This window comes from Saccopteryx bilineata, chromosome 5 (genome assembly GCF_036850765.1).
Source record: "Saccopteryx bilineata isolate mSacBil1 chromosome 5, mSacBil1_pri_phased_curated, whole genome shotgun sequence".
In the NCBI taxonomy this organism is placed as follows: Eukaryota; Metazoa; Chordata; class Mammalia; order Chiroptera; family Emballonuridae; genus Saccopteryx; species Saccopteryx bilineata.
In genome coordinates this window covers 44,601,502-44,621,410 of record NC_089494.1, presented here as the reverse complement: position 1 = coordinate 44,621,410, position 19,909 = coordinate 44,601,502, and the positions used below count along the sequence as shown (strand labels likewise).

Sequence of the window (19,909 nt, the reverse complement as noted above, 5' to 3'; positions counted from 1 at the left end):
TAACAAGTAACCTTTGTTTTGAAAAATTTGAACAGTATTATTGGAAAGGGAAAACCGATATTCCTCTTAAGCAATTCAAAACTCCAGTCTAAAATCCAGAAAATCAGTTGATTTTTCTGAAATATTTTCCTGCTAAATTTTGTGGCCAATGTATCATAATTTGAAGCTTAACTTTTAGAAGTCCATGATAGCACATTTTCCTTCATTAATGTCACGTTACACTTGATTATTTCTCTTTAAGAAGAAAAAAGAGAACAGTGATAATACACTTAATTAACCAGGTTTCCTCAGCCCGAATTCCCCTTACGTATGTGATGGAAGAAACTCCTACGAGTTCACGTAGGAACCTGAATACTTAAAGGAAACGTTTCCTTCCAGCGTTACCTAACAATAATGTTTATTCTGGAGCTGTAAGGAACACACTAGATTCCTGAAAGTCCACACTTCCCCTGGGTTTGTGTGAAATGAATAAATGCTGGTGAGAGGATGTTACAGCCTTGTAAGGAGAAGGGGGGGGGGAGGAGTGGGGATTTCCCCTGCTGGAAGTGGGTGAGCTTGATGATGAGCGGAGTGGATGGTCCTCCTGGAATGGAAACATAGGAGCCCATTTGGCATTTGAAGGAACAGCAGTTTTTATTTTAGCAAAGTAGAAGAGTCCTGATGTTTGATTCAGTTTAATGGGGCTGACTGCTCCGGGATACATACGATCATGGGTCTGATACACAACAAATGCTCACTCGTGTTTAACATCCATTTCAAAATTTATGTGGAAGCAGAATTTTATTCTAAACAGATATTCTGGAAACACAGCTTGATTGCATTGACCGTTAAAAGCAGCATCCAAAAATCACATTTTTTTTTTCCTAGAAAATAAACTTTGTTTTCAACACATGGACAGTTGGGAAACATCTGACACTAATTTCCTTCTGAAACTATGAATCAAATAATGGCCTTAGAAGACGATGCTTTGGTTTTATGACCACATGTTCTACAGACTGTATTGTCACATTAGTTTCTGACTTTTTGTTTTTGACTCTTTGAGGTCCAACTTGCCTTTTTCTAGCAATACGAATTTTAGTCGTTAGCCGGCTGTGGTGGCTAAGGTGACTCCTGTGGCTGTTCTGTGGGGGGGGGGCAGTGGGGGGGCATGGTGAGCCCAGCATAGTGTCCCCCTCCCCACCCCCCACACGCACCTGGGGCACTTCGGAAGAGGGCAGACTTCTGTGGCTTCTCCTTATTTCTTTTGTTTCTCTGCTCTTTGTTGTAAGAGAACGGAATTTTCTTGTGGCTGACTTGATTGTGTTTTGATGGTGTAATTAGGAATAATTGTTAAAACAATCCAGTGAGGAAGGAAGGAAACCTTTTTATTTCCTTTGCCCCAGAACACCAATGGAATCCTGGCCATGCTGGACGAGGAGTGCTTGCGGCCTGGCACGGTGACCGACGAGACCTTCTTAGAGAAGCTGAACCAAGTCTGCGCCACCCACCAGCACTTCGAGAGCAGGATGAGCAAGTGCTCGCGGTTTCTCAACGACACGTCCCTGCCTCACAGCTGCTTCCGGATTCAGCACTACGCTGGCAAGGTACCCGGGTGCGGCAGGGTCCTGGGCGGGCCTGCAGTTATTCCCTCCAGGAGACGGTGCCTCAGACGTGGATGGCACTCTGACCGCTGCCCACCCGGGAGGGTACATGGAGCTGCTCCAATGGTGGAACCCAGGGCATAGAGTCAGTAATATTGTAACAAATATGTATGGTGTCAGACAGATAATAATAGACTTGTTGAGGGATTGCTTCCCAAGTTATGTAGTTGTGTAACCACTATGCTGAACACCTGAAATTCATAGACTATTGGATGCCAACTGTAATTGAAAAAAAAATTTAATGGTAGAATCAGTAAATGTTCAATAGAAATAGAATCTGAACCATGTTGAGCAAAAGTTTGTTAGTGCTCATAGCTGAAAGGAAAGCCAGTGAACTAAATGAAAGAGGGTGAACATATTTTAAAAATCGATTTATTTTCAGGCTCTGAGATATAGTATAAAAAGAGATCTAGCAACACTGATAAAGGGGGTTTGCCAGTAAACATTAAGAATCTCTAAAAACTCACAATTAGGGTTTTTTTTTTTAATTTTGTTTTTGTTTTTTAGCAAGAGAGACAGGGACAGAGCAAGAGACAGAAAGAGGGACAGCTAGGGACAGACAGCCAGGAAGGGAGAATGATGAGAAGCATCAGTTCTTCGTTGTGACACCTTAGTTATTCACTGATTACTTTCTCATATGTGCCTTGTCCAGGTGGCTACAGCAGAGCGAGTGACCCCTTGCTCAAGCCAGCAACCTTGGGCTCAAGCCAGCCAGCTTGGGCTTCAGGCCAGTGACCTTTGGGCTCAAGCTGGGGACCATGGGTCATGTCTATGATCCGACGCTCAATCCAGTGACCATAGGGTCATGTCTATATTCCCATGCTCAAGCCAGTGCCTCTGTACTCAAGCTGGTGAGCCAGTGTCCAAGCTGGCGACCTCAGGAATTCGAACCTGGGTCTTCTGTGTCCCATTCCGATGCTTTATCCACTGCGTCACTGCCTGGTCAGGCTAAAAACTTATAATAAAGTTTTCAAAGTACAAACCATTTAGTAAAAAAATTTCTTAGACTTAGATTTTTTTAAATGACTGCAGAAAATATTTACTTTTAAAAAAGAACACTTACACATTTTCTTAACATTTGAGGTAATTACTTTTATGTTACTCATATATATAAAGATAATATTAAAAACAGTTTTGACATTAGGTTAATTTTTAGAATCCTAAAAGATTATTGATTGGAGTTAATACCTCCTTTGTTTATAAATAAGGTTGCAAACTTCAGAGGGAAAAATCCCTAATATGCATATATATTTGGTAAAAATAAAGTATGTAATCTCTGAATTACATTTAATTTCAAAATGTTATAACTTGGTACTTTATTTTTTTCATTAGCCTATGTTATTAAAAGGTACTTTTCTGGTCAGTTTTGCTGGCTTGGGATATCTTTAAAAATTTAGTATTATCTTTATTTCCTCTCACCTGCTTTTAAGCAGACTAGAATTGGCACATGTGAACTAAGAAAAAATAAAAATAAAACCTCAAAAATTTGCTCAGACACTGAAAAAGAAAATTTTTTGAAAATGTTATGTTAACATTTTTGTAGTTGATTCTTGCAGATCTTGAATGATAACAGTTTATCTCGAACTCTTCTGTGATTTAGACTGATGGAATTTAAACTTGGAGGCTAATTCAGTTGTAGAGTGGGACTATTGGGGATTTAATGGGAGAGGAAGAGACTGCAGTCTAGATAGTCATGGAGTATTTATCACAGTTGTGTGATGTCCTTGCATACAGTATGTCAGTTGTTGAGTCTCATGTTGCTCCTAGGTGCTGTACCAAGTGGAAGGGTTTGTTGACAAAAACAATGATCTTCTCTACCGAGACCTGTCCCAAGCCATGTGGAAGGCTGGCCACACCCTCATCAAGTCCTTGTTCCCCGAAGGGAACCCTGCCAAGATCAACCTGAAAAGGCCTCCGACGGCCGGCTCACAGTTCAAGGCATCCGTGGCCACCCTGATGAAAAACCTGCAGACCAAGAATCCGAACTACATTAGGTATTTCTGGCACAGCAAGGTTCCTGACCGTTCAAATGTGAAGACCCTTTCAAGGATGATCATTTTCCTGCTCGCTTACATCTGAGTGTACCCCAAACAGAGGATAATTGACGTACATACAGATCAAATCATACAGTATCTTAGGTTTGCTTAAAAAATACTCCAGTGCCCCTTCTTCCCCCCAAATAAGGAGTTTTTAAAAGTGTGGTGGGAGATAGGAATAGATAATACTGAAATCGGGCTGTTGGCACGTGAGGTTCTCAACTTTCTGTGTCTCTTTTTTAATGATAAGCAAAATGTTTATGCTAAGGGTTTTGCTTAAAACTTTTGTTGGATTCATTTCAGATTTTTTAAAGTAGTAACTTAGAGCATTGAAGCAAGTGGGGCTTGAGCATAATGCAGGTTATGAGATATGTGAGAGTTACAGGACGGAGGAAGTAATGATTTCTGAAACCGTCGGAATTTTTTCAGCACAATAGAAATAACTCTTAAAAAGCATCTGGTCTCTTTTTTCTGCTTCTAGGGCATCTTAGATTTCAAGTTCACTAAATACCAAGTAGGAGTAGAGTTTGCTGTCTGTGTATTTGGTGAACTAGGTAATAGAAGGTGTGTGTCTAATGGGTCAGATTTCATATAGCACATGCACACCCACACATGTCTTCAATAGATGTCTTTGAAAATTCAGTTACGAGGAAACTAGAGTGAAGAACATTTTTGTGTTTGGCTTGTTTATCTAATATTACATTGGTAACAAATATAAATAGGCAAAAATCCTCTGGCTTGATTGTAATCAAGTTAGAACATGTTAGGTAAAATCATAGTTTCAAAAAAAGATAACCAGGAAACTTGTTGCAATCACTTTCTTTTCTGATTTCCTCAATTGAGTGGATGTCATTTTTTCACATTACTTTTAGAATTCTATTTTATTTATGTATAATTTACACGTAGTGATATGCACAGATCCTAGGTTAATGGCTTGATTATTTATTTACCATTGTATACACTTTAGTAACTGTCACCCAGGTCAAGACAGAAGATTTTGTTACCACAGAAAGTTCCTTCATTCTCCTTTCTTTTTAATGATTTTAATGTGTCTCTAAAAAGTCTTCATTAATAAATTCCAAGGTTGTAAATATATTATATTTTTTCTAGAATCTTTATTGTTTCTGATTCACTATTGAGGTCTGTATTTTCCATAGAAATATCCTGTTGCTCTGGCACTTTGTATTTTTAAGAAAAACAAAATCTCTATTTTTTTTTATTCATTTCTTTGAGGATAGTGTATGTGTGAGAGTATAGGTCCAAACTCACTAGTCTTGTCTATTAATCTGTTCTTTTCTCCTTAAGACTAAGAGTGGGAATTATTTTTATAAACGTAGAAGAAAAAGCATAGAAACCAGCAAGGCCAAACCAGGCAAGATTTAATTTTCCACATGTTACATATGTTTGTGGAGTTTATTTGATTAAACCATAAATGTTGTCAGTGTATTAATGAGAAGACTGAGATTGCTGCTACAAGATCCAGAAGCAACAGTGGTTTAAACAAGATGGACGTTTATTTCCTGCATAGTTTCTAAGTGTAAGGACTCCAGGGCTTTTAGAGCTGCCGCTTCTGTTCGTGGCTGAGCACTTTCCAGGGCGTTTTTCTTACCTGCTCGGTCCAAGATGGCTCTTCACCATGTCAACTCTCCCAGCCAGCACTTAGCAGAGGAACAAGGGGAGAACAAGCCCTTCCTGTTAAGAGAACACCCAGAAGTGGCATACATTACTTCCACTCGGATCCTAGTGGCTAGAATTTTGGTGGCTACCCCTACTTACAAAGCAGGCTAAGAAATGTAGTCTTTGCTTAGCAGCAAAGTCCCCTGTTAAAAAGGAATGAAATAAAGGAGTATAGAGACAACAGTGTTTTCAATCTTTTCATTGAGGAATTATGCATACATAAGCTATGGTAAAGTACATGAATTTTCATTGTATAGCTTTTTGAAATTTTACATATGCATACACCTGTATAACCTTTTCAGACCGAGATATAAAACATTTTCATTATCCTTAGAGGGTTCCCTTGCACCCGTCCCCTATCCATCTCCACTCTTAATCCTCCCCACAGGTAACAGCAGTACTCATTTCTAACCGTACATTATTTTTGCCTGAACATCATATAGTTTTGCTTGGCCTTCATATTAGTGGAATCATCAAATATGTACTCATTTATGTCAGACTTCTTTCACTCAGCAAAAGGTCAGTGGTACTCATCCAGGTTATTGTAGGTATGAGAGTTTCTTTTTTTATTGCTGTGTGCAGTATCATAATGTTTAGGCTTTTGTAAAATGATTTGAAATCATTTCAAAAGAAATGACTAGGTTTCCCAGAAATAATAAATAATTATCTCACCATGAAAGAATTATGCATGACACTTTGTAAGACATGGGACAGTTGGTATTCGTAAGAGACAGAGTTTAAAATGTAAAATCTTTGTTATCTTTTAGGTGTATCAAACCAAATGATAAAAAAGCAGCTCATATCTTCAACGAGGCTCTAGTCTGTCATCAGATCAGGTACCTGGGTCTTTTGGAGAATGTCCGAGTGAGGAGGGCAGGCTACGCCTTCAGGCAGGCCTATGAACCTTGCCTAGAAAGATACAAAATGCTTTGTAAACAAACATGGCCTCATTGGAAGGGGCCAGCAAGGTAAGACATTCATTGATCATATTTAATAAAGATGTTTTTAAGCATACAAATAACATGTTTCTTTACATGCTCAAAAATTTTTTCTAGCCCTGGCCGGTTGGCTCAGTGGTAGAGCGTTGGCCTGGTGTTCAGGAGTCCCGAGTTCGATTCCCGGCCAGGGCACACAGGAGAAGTGCCCATCTGCGTCTCCACCCCTCCCCCTCTCCTTCCTCTCTGTCTCTCTCTTCTCCTCCTGCAACCAAGGCTCCATTGGAGCAAAGTTGGCCCAGGCACTGAGGATGGCTCTGTGGCCTCTGCCTCAGGCGCTAGAATGGCTCTGGTTGCAACAGAGCGACGCCCCACTGGGCAGAGCATCGCCCCCTGGTGGGCGTGCCGGGTGGATCCCGGTTCGGCACATGCGGGAGTCTGTCTGACTGCCTGCCCGTTTCCAACTTCATAAAAATACAAAAAAAATTTTTTTTTCTATGAGAAGTTGGATGAAATCTCTTTTTTGCCCCCTCTTCCATCACGATACCATTTTGTGCTAATTTGTAATTACTTACAGAAGTCTTGCCTTTCTTTAAGGTCAAAACAGGGGCTTATCAAATCCACATTTGAAACTTGTGTGTCAATAGAATTTTTAAAATATGCTGTGGTAAGTTAGGAGGGATTTATAATTGAAATTTATTTGTACAGTTCTGGAGGCATGTTGGATCACTACTCTCAGCTTTTTGCCTTTCTCTCAGCCCCCCCCCCCCCCCCCCGCCAGGGGAACTCAGAGAGAGTTGGGGGCAAGGGTCCCACTTTTTACTCATGATTACACCAATTGAGAAGTAGATACAAGAGCAGGTAGGGGTCAGTGTTATTGCTAATAAAGCTGAATTGGAGAATATGGTAGAACCTGGGGCCACATGGCATTCAGCTCATCTGCCCTGAATTACAGTTACCGATTTAATTCCAGATTGAGAGGTGGACCATTGCAAACCCATTCCATGGAGCGGCCCTTGTAGCTCCCCACAGGCAGTGAAAACGTGGGTGCTGGTGGATGGGTTGCTGCCAGAGAGAATCAGGCCTTGCCTGTGTCGTGACCTTTGTTCTGCTTTTAAAGCAGAGAAGTTGCCCCCTCTCTGTGAGCTGTAGAATCTCTCCGACTGCTACAGGAAGGCCACCACGCCTGTGTTCCAGGCCTAGGCAGAAACCTGAGGGTTGTCACTTCATTATACTGGTGTTACCTTTACATTTTCACTGGACCTGGCCTTTCACTGGAACATCAACAGTATTAGATACCCTGTGTTACAAGAAGATAGACCTATGGTGTGATCTCTGGTGTATAATTTAATACCCAGATAATGTGGGATCGTGGTACTGTTTCAGTTCTTGCTACTCATTTCCAGGATATTGTGGTTGATGTATATCATAGTACACAGAACAAGTATGTGAGCCCTGCCTGGCGTGTGGCCCACAGGCCGGTGGGGTGAAGTTCAGTGTTAAAGACTGCTGTTGAAACCAAGGCCCAGGATAGGAAGGTCAGAGCCAAGCTCAGGCCTTGGTCCTGCTAAGGGCCCTGTCCCATTGGACCCCATCAGTGTGGCCCGTAGCACTCCATCTTGGGCTGTGTCTACACCCGGATGGATGGAAGCTATGCTTGAAATGTTTCTAAGAAGTAACTGAGTGAGTTTAAAATAGATCTGAATTTCTTTCACTCTCTCGGCACTTGTTGGTACATATATAGTTATGGGTATATTTGATATAAGTATTGGAAATCGGCTTTTTTTATTTTAATTTTAATTTTTTTTTTACAGAGAGAGAGAGTCAGAGAGAGGGATAGACAGGGACAGACAGACAGGAATGGAGAGATGAGAAGCATAAATCATTAGTTTTTCATTGCATGTTGCAACACCTTAATTGTTCATTGATTGCTTTCTCATATGTACCTTGACGGCGGGCCTTCAGCAGACCGAGTAACCCCTTGCTCGAGTCAGCGAGCTTGGGCTCAAGCTGGTGAGCTTTTTGCTCAAACCAGATGAGCCCTCGCTCAAGCTGGCGACCTCGGGGTCTCGAACCTGGGTTTTCAGCATCCCAGTCTGATGCTCTATCCACTGCGCCACCGCCCAGTCAGGCAAGGAAATAGGTTTTAATAACACAATTCCTTAGACTATGTAGATATGAACCCAAATTTACTTTTTTAGCATTTACTAGATTTGGTTTAATCGGTGGAGTTTAGTCTTAATTATTTGATAGAAGGATGCTTACTGAAAGAACAATTATACTTGCAAATGAAACATTTTTTTTACTGCTGAAAATCAAATGTTGTGATTTAAGATAAGATAAGCTATTTTTGTAACTCGGAAAACTCATTGTTTTTATTGATTTTTATAGGGCCGGTGTGGAGGTTCTGTTTAATGAATTAGAGATTCCCGTGGAAGAATATTCCTTTGGTAGATCAAAGATATTCATTCGAAACCCAAGAACGGTATGTAATCAAAACCTTTACGCCTGAACTTGTATTACAATCATATAGGCAAGTTCTTAAAGGATGTTTAACTTTAGAACATAACCTGAGATGCTACCAAGAATGCTGTATTCTTGTATTTACCTGCAAATGTCCAAGAGGACGGGCAAGTAAGGGGTCGTAGAAGAATGTGTATTTTTTTATGAAATGTCAGTCTTTGATCTAATGGGTTGTATAAGAAGGAAATCATAAGCTGTTTATACAACAAAACCTCAGTAATTCATCGGAATTTGAGTCAAATTCAGTCTGTATTTGAAATATCTGAATTATACCATAATTTAAGGAAAGACTATTCTATTGTATTAGAAGTGCATGGAGGCTCTCAAATGAAAATGTTTTAAAAGTTAAAAAGAACACTTATAATTCTACTTAGTAGAACTCCAAGGGAGTCTTTTTATCTAAATAAAATACAATGAGGTATAATTAGTAAGCAGCTGATCTGGTAATTTGGAAATTTAGGGAATTTGGAAAATGTTTAATTAAGTTGGTTAAGAGAAACTCTGCCAGCTTCTTTCTTTCACTGATAATTGCATCATCATTGCCCACGTGAAGGTAAACCTAAGCTGAGTTTGGCCTTTCTCTGATTTGTCATAAACGCTGAATCGCCAGAATCTAAATTGTGGATTTTGTATGAATTCAGCAAAATAATTTTTGCCAGGGCAATTATCCGTATTCTCTATAATTAAGACAGTTATTTATATTTTTTCTCAATGTCGTTGACTCCAACATCATGATATCTTAAACTCCCGAGAATATCTTTCTTGTATGCCATGAGGATTTGGTGGAGAGTTTTTGGTAAACCCATCTATCATTTCTTATTAGCTATTCAAATTAGAAGACCTGAGGAAGCAAAGGCTCGAGGACCTGGCCACTCTTATTCAGAAGATTTACCGGGGGTGGAAATGCCGCACACACTTCCTGCTGATGAGGAGAAGCCAGGTCGTGATTGCTGCCTGGTACCGGCGATACGCCGTAAGTGCCCTGACCTTGCTGAGCAGTAATAGTGTGCTCACTTGCAGATATTTGCTATGTAACTTACTGTGAATGTCATTTTTGCATAATTCTTCCAAACAGTCTGATGTAATGAGTACTCTTCTGGTTCCGGTTTAAACATGAGAAGACGAAGGCATGGACCATTAAGTAACTTGCCCACAATCACACAGCTGCTAAGTGGCAGAGCTGGGATTTAAATGTAGGACATCTTCCGAGCTCAAGTTCAGTATATCACACTGCCTTCCACTGGTGTAGATATAGTGGGAAGTCTACATCTTGAATTTGGTCATCAGACTGAAAGAGACCATGTCCCTTTTTTAACCCTTTGACAATGGCAGGGTCATTCTTTCAAAATAATTGGTTGTTCTGCATTTATTGTAGCAACACTGAAAATGGCTTTAATTCCAGGAAGCTAATGCCATATTTTAGTAAAATTTGGGGTTAGATTTTCTCTAGTCCTCAAATATTTGACCCTATTAGCTGTGGGAAAAGATTTAGTAACAAAATATGTCTACTTAATTGATACGGAATTTCTTTTTGGAATTTCCTCTCTCATTTGATTATAGATGTTTTGTTGGAGTCATACCACAGGTTTGAGGGCATTCTGAAGGTTTGTCTCTAGGCGAGGTGGATCTTGGGTTGTGGTCTCACAAAATGAATTTTTGTGATAAGAACACTGCTTCCAAATACTTTTTCACTCAATGCTTTTTCACTAGAGATTAAGTTGGAAAATGAATTAAATTTAGCAGTCAAATCTCCTTCAGCATTATTCTTTATCTTTTTTAGCCCTAGAGAAGTTTTGGTAGAAGGCTTACTGTATAATAAGGACATAATTTACGCTGACTTATGCTCATGTAATGCATTTTAATATATTATTTCCCAGTTTTAGAAATTAATGAGATTTTTAAATGATTAAACTAAAAAAAAAATTGCTTGAGCTTTTTAAAAGAGCATCTTTAACATTGCTTCCTCTGGTAAAAAGAGCATAACCAACAGTGCAAGGGTTAAAGTATGAACCCATCCAGCCTCATGAATGACAGATTCATTCATACATATTCTGCAATGACACAGAGGACTGTTGTCACTGTGTCTGGTTGCGTATGGCATTGGTACTTGGCTCTTCTGCAGATTCATAACGCTCTGTTTTCTGTTTACCTGAGAAAGGAAAGACCAGCAAATAACCAGACCTTCAGGAACCCCTTTTATCATTTTTTATTTTGAGATTATTAAGAACATCCAGTTTGAAAGTGGACTATCTTGACTTCCACAACTACTTTGAAACACTTATTTCTCAGCCTCTCGGCGTAGCAAGGCGAATAAGACAACCTGATTTCTGACCTCCCTGAGTTTATATTTAGTGAAGAACAGTATACATGTAAGCAAATAGATGATTAGAACAATGACAAGTTGTGGTAAGTGCTAAGAAGGAAATAGAAAACTGAGAAAAAGCACAATGGGGATCCAGGATATTACTGTAGATGGGATTATCAAGGACGACTTTCTGAAAGGGGCCATTTCATCAGGAGGAGGAGAAGAAACAAAGCAGAGAACCAAGAACAGCAAGTGCTGTTTGCATCCTCCTTGCTATGGAGCTTTTGTAGCCGTGTGTATCATCAATTCACGGTGGTGAGAGTTACACGCAACGTTAATTTGTACAATGAAAAATAATAGCTCTGTTTTTATAGAAAGTTTTAATTTTGCTATATCTCTTTCAGTATTTGAACTAAGTACCTCAACCAGTTAACGAACACGTTGTGTAACCCAGTGATTAAACTCAGTGTTTTCCTTCAACCAGATAACTCAAAGGTTTTCCAACATTTCCAGTTACTGATTCTTTTCAAATCCTTATTTTGTGGTATTATTTTATGGTTTCATGAGATGAATTTTAAAGTGAGATGAAGTTATTTTCAAGCCATTTTGGAAGTAGAAAAGAAAACACGAAGGTACCAAATGGACGGAAGAAGCGATGGCGCAGTATTTTGGCAGATGGGGGTCCTCGGGTCATGATAGTCTCGAGTTTACGACGCTCACTCCCATAAAAACTTTAAAAAATTGAGACGTGGATGTTTCGGCTTATGCCATTAATATCCTACTTATGGACTGTGTGGGCGAACTGGTTTGGTTGTGCCCGGTGGAAGAATACACAGTAATGCAGGGTCTGAGTGAGGGAGTTGGCGTCCCCAGCATGCTTACCTACGCCATTTTGCGCTGTTAAAAGCACAAGTGTTCTATTTGTGTTAGGCAGGGTGTGTTTTGACTTACACCAAAGTTTGGGTTACATCACTGTCGTGGGAATGTAACTGTGTTGTAACCCGAGGACCCTCTAGTTTGTTCCTACAACTGTGGAATATTACTCATGGAGGAAGCTTAGAGATTTTCCAGCTCCTCATTTGACAGATGGGGAAACTGAGGCCCAGAGGAGGTAGTGACTTGTTCAAGGTCCTAGTGTTCTCTGCCTTTCTCTCTGGCATCTTTTTTTGTTCTTGTGTGTCGATAACATCACCCCATTTCCTCTTACATGTAGTTTAGAGTCTTAGAAAGCAGATTTTCCCTTTCAGAGAAGGCTGAGCAATCTAGCATTTCCAAAGCGAAAGAGTCACAGCATGACTGCAGCACTTTGAAAGCTGTGAAATTCTACGCACACTGAGTACAGGAAGAATTCACTTTTCTTGAGACAGGTGTCAGCAGCGTCCACCCTCTGGGGGGTCAGCCCTAGAAGGCTTCTGGGCAGGGAGCTGGCTGAGACGCTCTTGGCTGGAGCCTTCTGCTGGGAGCCTCACTCAGCCTTTCACCTTCCCTGCCTAGAAGGAATCTGCAGCGTCTGAACCGGCTCGTGTCTCTCCCGGGACACTGTTTGTAGTCTACATGACTGACTGGTGCCCACTGCACGTCCTAGAGTACAGGGTCGGAATCAGAGTCACGTTTATATCCTCACAGTTCTATTAAAGGACTTTATACAGAGTAGGAGTAGTTCAGTAAATAAGGCTGAGCTGATTGATAGACATTTACTGAGATTTGCTAGCTGATTTCCCAACCTCAGGCAGAGTAAAAGCAGAAAAGCTAAAAGGAACCGGCGATGTTAAGAGGCTGGCCCAGTCGGTGGCATGGTGAGAAACGGCCCATGAAGAGAGAACACAGAAACAGATGCAGACACTCAGTGTGCGTTCGTTCGGTGTGCATGATGGAGGATCTGCTATGTGTTGGGCCTGTATCGTACAACAGCATAATACAGAGATGTTCAGGGTGATAGGTGTTAAGCCATTTAGAAATTATTTAATTATATTTAGCCTCCTGGAAGCATGCTTTGGATGAACGGTGTAGGTATTCCTAAGAGATACAAGGTGGGATTCGATTCCAAACTTCTGCAAAGAAGCCAAGACTGCAGTAAAGTGAATTGGTTTCCCAATGCATATAAAGTTATGTTTATACTATACAGTGTGTCCGTAAAGTCATGGTGCACTTTTGACCTGTCATAGGAAAACAACAAAAGACAATAGAAATGTGAAATCTGCACCAAATAAAAGGAAAACTCTCCCAGTTTCATACCTATTCAGTGCAGTTCAATGTGGGCTCATGCACAGATTTTTTAGGGCTCCTTAGGTAGCTTAGGTATAGCCTCTACAGACTCGTCACTGACTGATGGCCTACCAGAATGGGGTTTCTCCACCAAACTGCCGGTTTCCTTCAACTGCTTATCCCACCGAGTAATGTTATTTCTATGTGGTAGTGCTTTGTTATAAACGCGCTGATATTCACGTTGCACTTTGGTCACGGATTCGAATTTAGCGAGCCACAGAACACACTGAACTTTCCTCTGTATCGTCCACATCTCGACTGGCATGGCCGTGGGCTGCTCCGCTGTATACATGGTGTTACATCATCATCTGCGCATGCGCACATGCTGCCACATCATCCTACAGAAACTGGGCGGGTTTTCCTTTTATTTAGTGCAGATTTCACATTTCTGTAGTTTTTTTGTTGCTTTCCTGTGACTGTTCAAAAGTGCACCATGACTTTACGGACACACTGTACTGTAGTCTGTGAAGTATGCAGTGGCATTATGTCTAAAAAAAGCAATGTACATATCTTAAATAAAAAATACATCATTGCTAAAAAAGGCTAACCATCACCTGAGCATTCAATAAGTTGTAATCTTTCTGTTGGTGGAGAGTCTTACCTCGATGTTGATGAAAACACAGTACCTGTGAAACGTAGCAAAGTGCAGTGAAACAAGGTGTGAATGTAATGATTTTGAATTGACATTTTGGTTTCTTTACATATTTACATATTTCTATCCGGGGGAAATATGGGTGATCAAGAGGTAATTGCCCTAAGTGAGCAAAATACTTCTTCCTCATCTTTGCAACATGCAGGAGTAGACAAAAGTAGATTTCCAGTTGTATTACAAATAAATAATGCAATAACAAATAATAATACAAGAATAAATTCTGTGTTTCATGTACGCACTCATAACTGTAAACCTAGGTTGCCCACCCCTATATGTGGAACAGATATGTAAATAGAGTGGCTAATATCTCCCCCTTTGATCCCACAGCAACAAAAGAGATACCAACAAATAAAGAGTTCTGCTTTGGTAATTCAGTCTTACATCCGGGGCTGGAAGGTGAGTTTAAAAGAAGTGAGCCTTATTTATTTGGGGTTTTCGGGTTCTTCACAGAAGACATTGGGATGAACCCGATGTCTTTAGGTCCCTCCTACGGGGGCAAGCTCCTTGTCTCCGGCCTACTCTAAACAGTCAGGGAGAAAGAATAAATATTATGGGCAAGATGGGGCCCTTGTGACCATGTCTTGGCTGCTTCCTTCTTACTGGCTTTCTTTTCAAGAGCTTTGTTCTCTGAGCAGGAAGTCCTTGAAATAATTCTGTACAGGATTTCAACATCCTCTCACCCTGTTTGTGAGGGAAGCTATGGTCCAGAAGGCTGTCTGTCTCACACGGTTGCCCCCACACCTGTGAGTCCCGCCAGACCTCAGCACTCGCGGCCCAGCGCCGTGGCTCACTTCCTGAGAACCGTCTTTCATGCGGCCCCACAGTGATCCAACGATCCTGAGCTCTGGCCATTCCAGTGGGAGGTCGCAGTGCGCTACCTGCCGGTCCTTTCTGCCCAGGCTTGCTTTTGGAGGTCAGCAAACTTCGGTTCTCAGGTCAAATTTAGCCTACCTTTTGTTTTCACACAGCCTGAAAGCTAAGAATGGTTTTCATAGTTTGGAAATAAATAAATAAAAGACAAAGAAGACTATTTCAAGATCTGTAAAAACTATATGAAATATGAAGTTCATACAACATAAAGTTTTATCGCTTTACAACCAGGATCATTTATTTTAGGTCTTATCTGTGGGCTGCCTTCGCCCTACAGCAGAGTTGAGTGGTTGTGACAGAGAACATGTGACCTGCAAAGCCAAAAATTCTTAAGCATCTGGCCTTCTACAGGAAAAGTGTACGGAGCCCTGCTCTGGGTCAAAGATAACTGAGGGCCTGTTCTGCCCGCTGGCCTGTTGGGAGGTTTTGTGGAGGGGGCTGGGCTGAATCCACAGCAGCTCCTTCAAGGCAGCTCTCAAGCCTGGAACTCCTTCAGAAGATAGAGCCCTGGGCCAGGAGTTTAGTGGCTTCAACTGACCTTCCTCAAAGCCATGGCCAGCCCGAGGGCTTTGTACTCATCCCACTGCCAACGGCAAAGTATAAATCTGAGCTTGTAGGGTATTGCCGCCTGCAGATGCTGCTTTGAACATTAATTTGTTGTTCCGCCTATGTATGCATTCATTGGTTGCTTCTTGTATGTGCCCTGACCGGGGATTGAACCTGCAACCTTGGCATATTTGGGCCGACACTCTAACCAATGGAGCTACCAAACCAGGGCTGTTTTAGCAAACTTTTAAACATCTCTACAATTAAAAATACAGCTTTATATCCTTAGACACCAATAATAGAAGTGATAAAATAGATTTTAGTGTGTTAGTAGAATCCTTTCACTTCATTCTGAGAACTGCTCCATTTATCTGATGTGTACCAGATTATATTGTTCTGGTCAGATTCTTCCCTGTCACATCACAGGGCACGGGGGGCTGCTGTCCCAGTCTGCCTGGGGGATTTCACTTGCCACCTTCTCATAGTCTATTTTAGGCTAATAAGCAGCTTTCCCTTTTCCTTTCTTAAAGCTATTTATTTTTCACTTGAGAATGGATATAATGACTACCTCTTAAGGTATTTTTTTCAAGTCACTATAGATTCTATTTTTTTGGTTACCTTTGTATTTTTTTCTGGGTGTTTCTCTACCTCAGGCCCGAAAAATCCTGCGGGAACTGAAGCATCAGAAGCGCTGCGAGGAAGCAGCCACCACCATCGCCGCGTACTGGCACGGGACCCAGGTAGGCCAGAGGTCGCCCCCGGAAGGCAGGGGCCGGGAGTGACCTGAGGAACAAGGGACCCTCTCTTGGGGACAGACTGAAAATGTTTCACTGGCTTGAGCTCCTGAGCACGCATTTGCCTCTCGCTCCTTCTGACGTGTTGGTGTGGGGTGGCGGCACACGCTTTCGTGTTTACTATTTGGTGGTGACCAGTTTCTTTCTTCTTCTCTCTCCATTGAAAAATCAGCAGTAACCTTCCCTGCCATAAACTTTTTCTGTAACTCCTTTTCAAATGCATCACAGGCGCGAAGGGAACTGAGCCGGCTGAAGGAGGAGGCTAGGAATAAACATGCTATTGCAGTTATTTGGGCTTACTGGCTTGGATCTAAGGTACTTGATACGCACATCCTCATCACTCCGTCCTGGAATCTGCAACAACCAGTCTGTAGTGTTAGCGTGTGAGGGGATGACTGACTGTGATTAACAGTGGCTCACGCTGGTGCATGTCCTAACAGCTGGACCTAATAAGCCCGGAGACGTTCCCTCTGTAGTGCACGGTAGGAGGCTTCGGCATGCATAGGCCAAACAGACTAACTGCTTATTAACGAGGTACTAGTACAGGTGCTGTTTTTAAAAACTCTCGGATTAACATGCATGTTTAGTTTTTCCTTTTTGTCCACCCTTTTCCCACCTGGCCTGACATATCCTGGGGTAGTTTTTCTAGAGGTATTTGGGTGGGGAGGGGCATGTTGAGAATGTCCAGATTTAGGCCTCTGTTGATTTTCTGCAACATGTTGGTGACAGAAAAGCCTTTAACGCATGCCTTAAAAAATATTAATCCATGAATGAAACTATTTTTTAGGCTCACTGTGGCAGCTATTGATTATTGTAAGCAAAATAGCATATGTGAAAAGAAATATCATCTGTGGTTTAACAGTAAGCTGTGTTCATGCAATGCGAGCTCTGATTGCCACTGAAGAACCCCAGGAATTTCAGCACCAGCTGTTTTTTTGCCTGAAACAAAGGCCTCCTGAAATGCTCTCACTAATCCCCAGGCAGAGTTGTGGGCTCTGTGAACATTTCACATACCCCGAGGGACCAAGAGTTTTAGATGTTTTTGTTACTTAGAAAAATCAAAGGTCATCCCTGCTAAAAATGTTTATTCCAGTTAGAAACACATGTAGATCAAGTCCTGTGTTTTTAAGTCTACTTTGCCAGCACAATAAGCCCCTCTTGTGAGAAAAATGAAAGAGGGTAACATTCGTCTGCATAAAGGTCTTAATTTGTCAGAACCACACAAAGTTGTTCGTTTGTATTTTCCCTGAAAATCAGCAAAGAATAAATAAACTCGTCCCTTTAGCAGAGGAGGACAGTGTCCTAGCAGAGGTGGAGGGACACTTAGATAGCCCTGGGATTTCTGCACTTTGTGAGCTCATTTCCCAGTCTCTGGACTACAGTAAAATGTATAATCAGTGCCTGATTTGTCCTGTCTTTTAAAATAACACGCCTTAGATTGATGTTTCCCTGAGTTTAATTCTTAAACCTACAAGTTGTTTCTCTTTTTATCTTGCTTCAGTATATTTCCCCAGTGGGGGCCTTTGTTGATGTTGAATTTTGATACATGCTATACTTCCAGCTTTCTAACTGGAAAGAGTTTTGAGTTTTGTGTTTTTGTTTGAACTTCAGAGACATAACCTTTGTTCCTTCCAGTTTTTAAATGGTTGTTCACAAGAGATATCTTTTTATACGTCCGAATGAATGAACTCACAGGTTCCTCTAGTTCCCCCTGTGCTAGCAGCAAAAGGAAGTCTCCTGGAATTATTAGGAGTCACACATAGTTCCAAGGCTTTGATGAGGGAAGGGGAACAGGGGTGGGGGAAAGGCAAAGAGTGGAAGTAAGGGGGTGGAGGAATGCTCGCTTATATAGAATGCCCTCCTCTAAAACAGTCTCAACAAACTAAAAATACAAGAGACCTCACCAGCCTGACACTGATTCTTTGGGTTTAAATGATTGTGCAATGCTCCGCTATCATTCTGAAATCCTTATTCATAATTTGGCTCTTCTGTGTGGTGGGGTGTCTTTTTCTGGTCATTGTGCTGTCTGCATTGGGCTGTCTCTTTTATTTACCATCTAAAACATTCTAGGCTCGAAGGGAGTTGAAACGCTTGAAGGAGGAGGCTAGGCGTAAGCATGCAGTTGCTGTCATTTGGGCTTACTGGCTTGGACTGAAGGTACTTCCTCAACCCTTTCTTTCTGTCCAGGGTGAACTCAATAAAGCCTAGCACCTACTAACCTGAGAAAAATGATTGATTATGCTTGCTGATGGTCTGCACAGTCTTTGACAATGTCATCTTGCCTTGTTTTGTTTCTTTTTGAAAACAAACCTGTACACTAATATTTTCTGATTTTAATTGTGTTGTATTTCTTTAAATAATAGGTTTAAAGTAATAGCAATGTAGCATATCTTATTCAAGATACTTTATTATTCAAGTTCTGTTTTATGTTATCTTTAGGAGGAGAAACTGGTTTTTTTGTTTTCAGTTCATGAGACAGAATTACAGAAGTTGTGCTAAAAGCTGCCACCTGCCTAAAGTGACCAGGGGAGCATCTCAGTTTTGTTTCTTTCTCCCCCTGTTCTGTTCCACTGATCGCTCCTGGAGCAGAGCTTTCTTTCAAGTGACCATGATTCTAATTGTTCAGCATAGAAACCACAGAATTTTGCTTAAACAAACAGATTTTAACAAATGAGACCAGCAATGGATCATTCAGGTTAAAAAAAATTTTACACTCACATGGCTTCTAATTTGTTTCAAAGAGGTGCTTAACTGGCTTTAGGTAAGGATGCACGTAAGTAAATATAACTCTGAGCTCCAGAAAACCTTGAGAAAACCTTCCACCATTATAAGGATTTTGTCTTCGTAGTATTCAACGTCTCCTCACCGTAGGGAGCCATCCATACCGTCTTTTGGGGGATGAATAGGTACTTTTTTTGGCACTATTCCTCTTAGTTATTTTTACTTTAGTAGTATAACAATTCATCTTTTTATATATGAATATTATCCAGAAACCACTGACTTTGAGTCTGAACAGCATTAGTGGTATTCATAAACTCTGCTTTGAATAATCTGCATTTTCCCTGAAAGTTTTGCATGTAAACTTCAAGTAAATTATCCTTTTTTATTATATTGAATAGTTATTAAGTAACTTTTTTTTGACAAAGATAGAGAGAGAGTCATAGAGAGGGACAGATAGGAACAGATAAACAGGAAGGGAGAGAGATGAGAAGCATCAGTTCTTTGTTGTGGCACCTTAGTTGTTCAGTGATTGCTTTCTCATATGTGCCTGACTGGGGACTTCTTGCTCAAGCCAGCAACCTTTGGACTCAAACCAGTGACCATGGGGTCATGTCTATGATGTGGCACTCAAGCCAGCAAATCCCTGCTTAAGCTGGTGAGCCCATGCTCAAGCCGGATGAGCCCGCGCTCAAGCTGGTGAGCCCGCGCTCAAGCTGGTGAGCCCGTGCTCAAGCTGGTGAGCCCGTGCTCAAGCCGGATGGGCCCGCGCTCAAGCTGGTGAGCCCGTGCTCAAGCCAGGTGAGCCCGCATTCAAGCTGGTGAGCCCATGCTCAAGCCAGATGAGCCTGCACTCGAGCTGGCGACCTCAAGGCCTTGGTCTTCTGCATCCCAGTCCGATACTCTATTCACTGTGCCACCGCCTGGTCAGATGATTATTAAGTTATT

General features: G+C 41.3%; 1 protein-coding gene across 5 annotated transcripts in view; it reads left to right on the top strand.

Moving 5' to 3' along the window:
* The window catches only part of MYO1B (myosin IB), a 207,433-nt gene that overhangs the window by 170,248 nt on the left and 17,276 nt on the right, over nucleotides 1-19,909 (top strand). For 3 of the 5 annotated variants that reach the window (XM_066279246.1, XM_066279247.1, XM_066279245.1), the window contains exons 16-24: nucleotides 1,383-1,583; nucleotides 3,408-3,634; nucleotides 6,121-6,321; nucleotides 8,680-8,773; nucleotides 9,635-9,784; nucleotides 14,361-14,429; nucleotides 16,103-16,189; nucleotides 16,472-16,558; nucleotides 18,314-18,400. In XM_066279246.1, coding sequence (XP_066135343.1) covers nucleotides 1,383-1,583; nucleotides 3,408-3,634; nucleotides 6,121-6,321; nucleotides 8,680-8,773; nucleotides 9,635-9,784; nucleotides 14,361-14,429; nucleotides 16,103-16,189; nucleotides 16,472-16,558; nucleotides 18,314-18,400 — 1,203 coding nt within the window. The remainder of the gene's footprint in view (nucleotides 1-1,382; nucleotides 1,584-3,407; nucleotides 3,635-6,120; nucleotides 6,322-8,679; nucleotides 8,774-9,634; nucleotides 9,785-14,360; nucleotides 14,430-16,102; nucleotides 16,190-16,471; nucleotides 16,559-18,313; nucleotides 18,401-19,909) is intronic. The other 2 variants (XM_066279248.1, XM_066279249.1) reach the window with 2 other exon arrangements.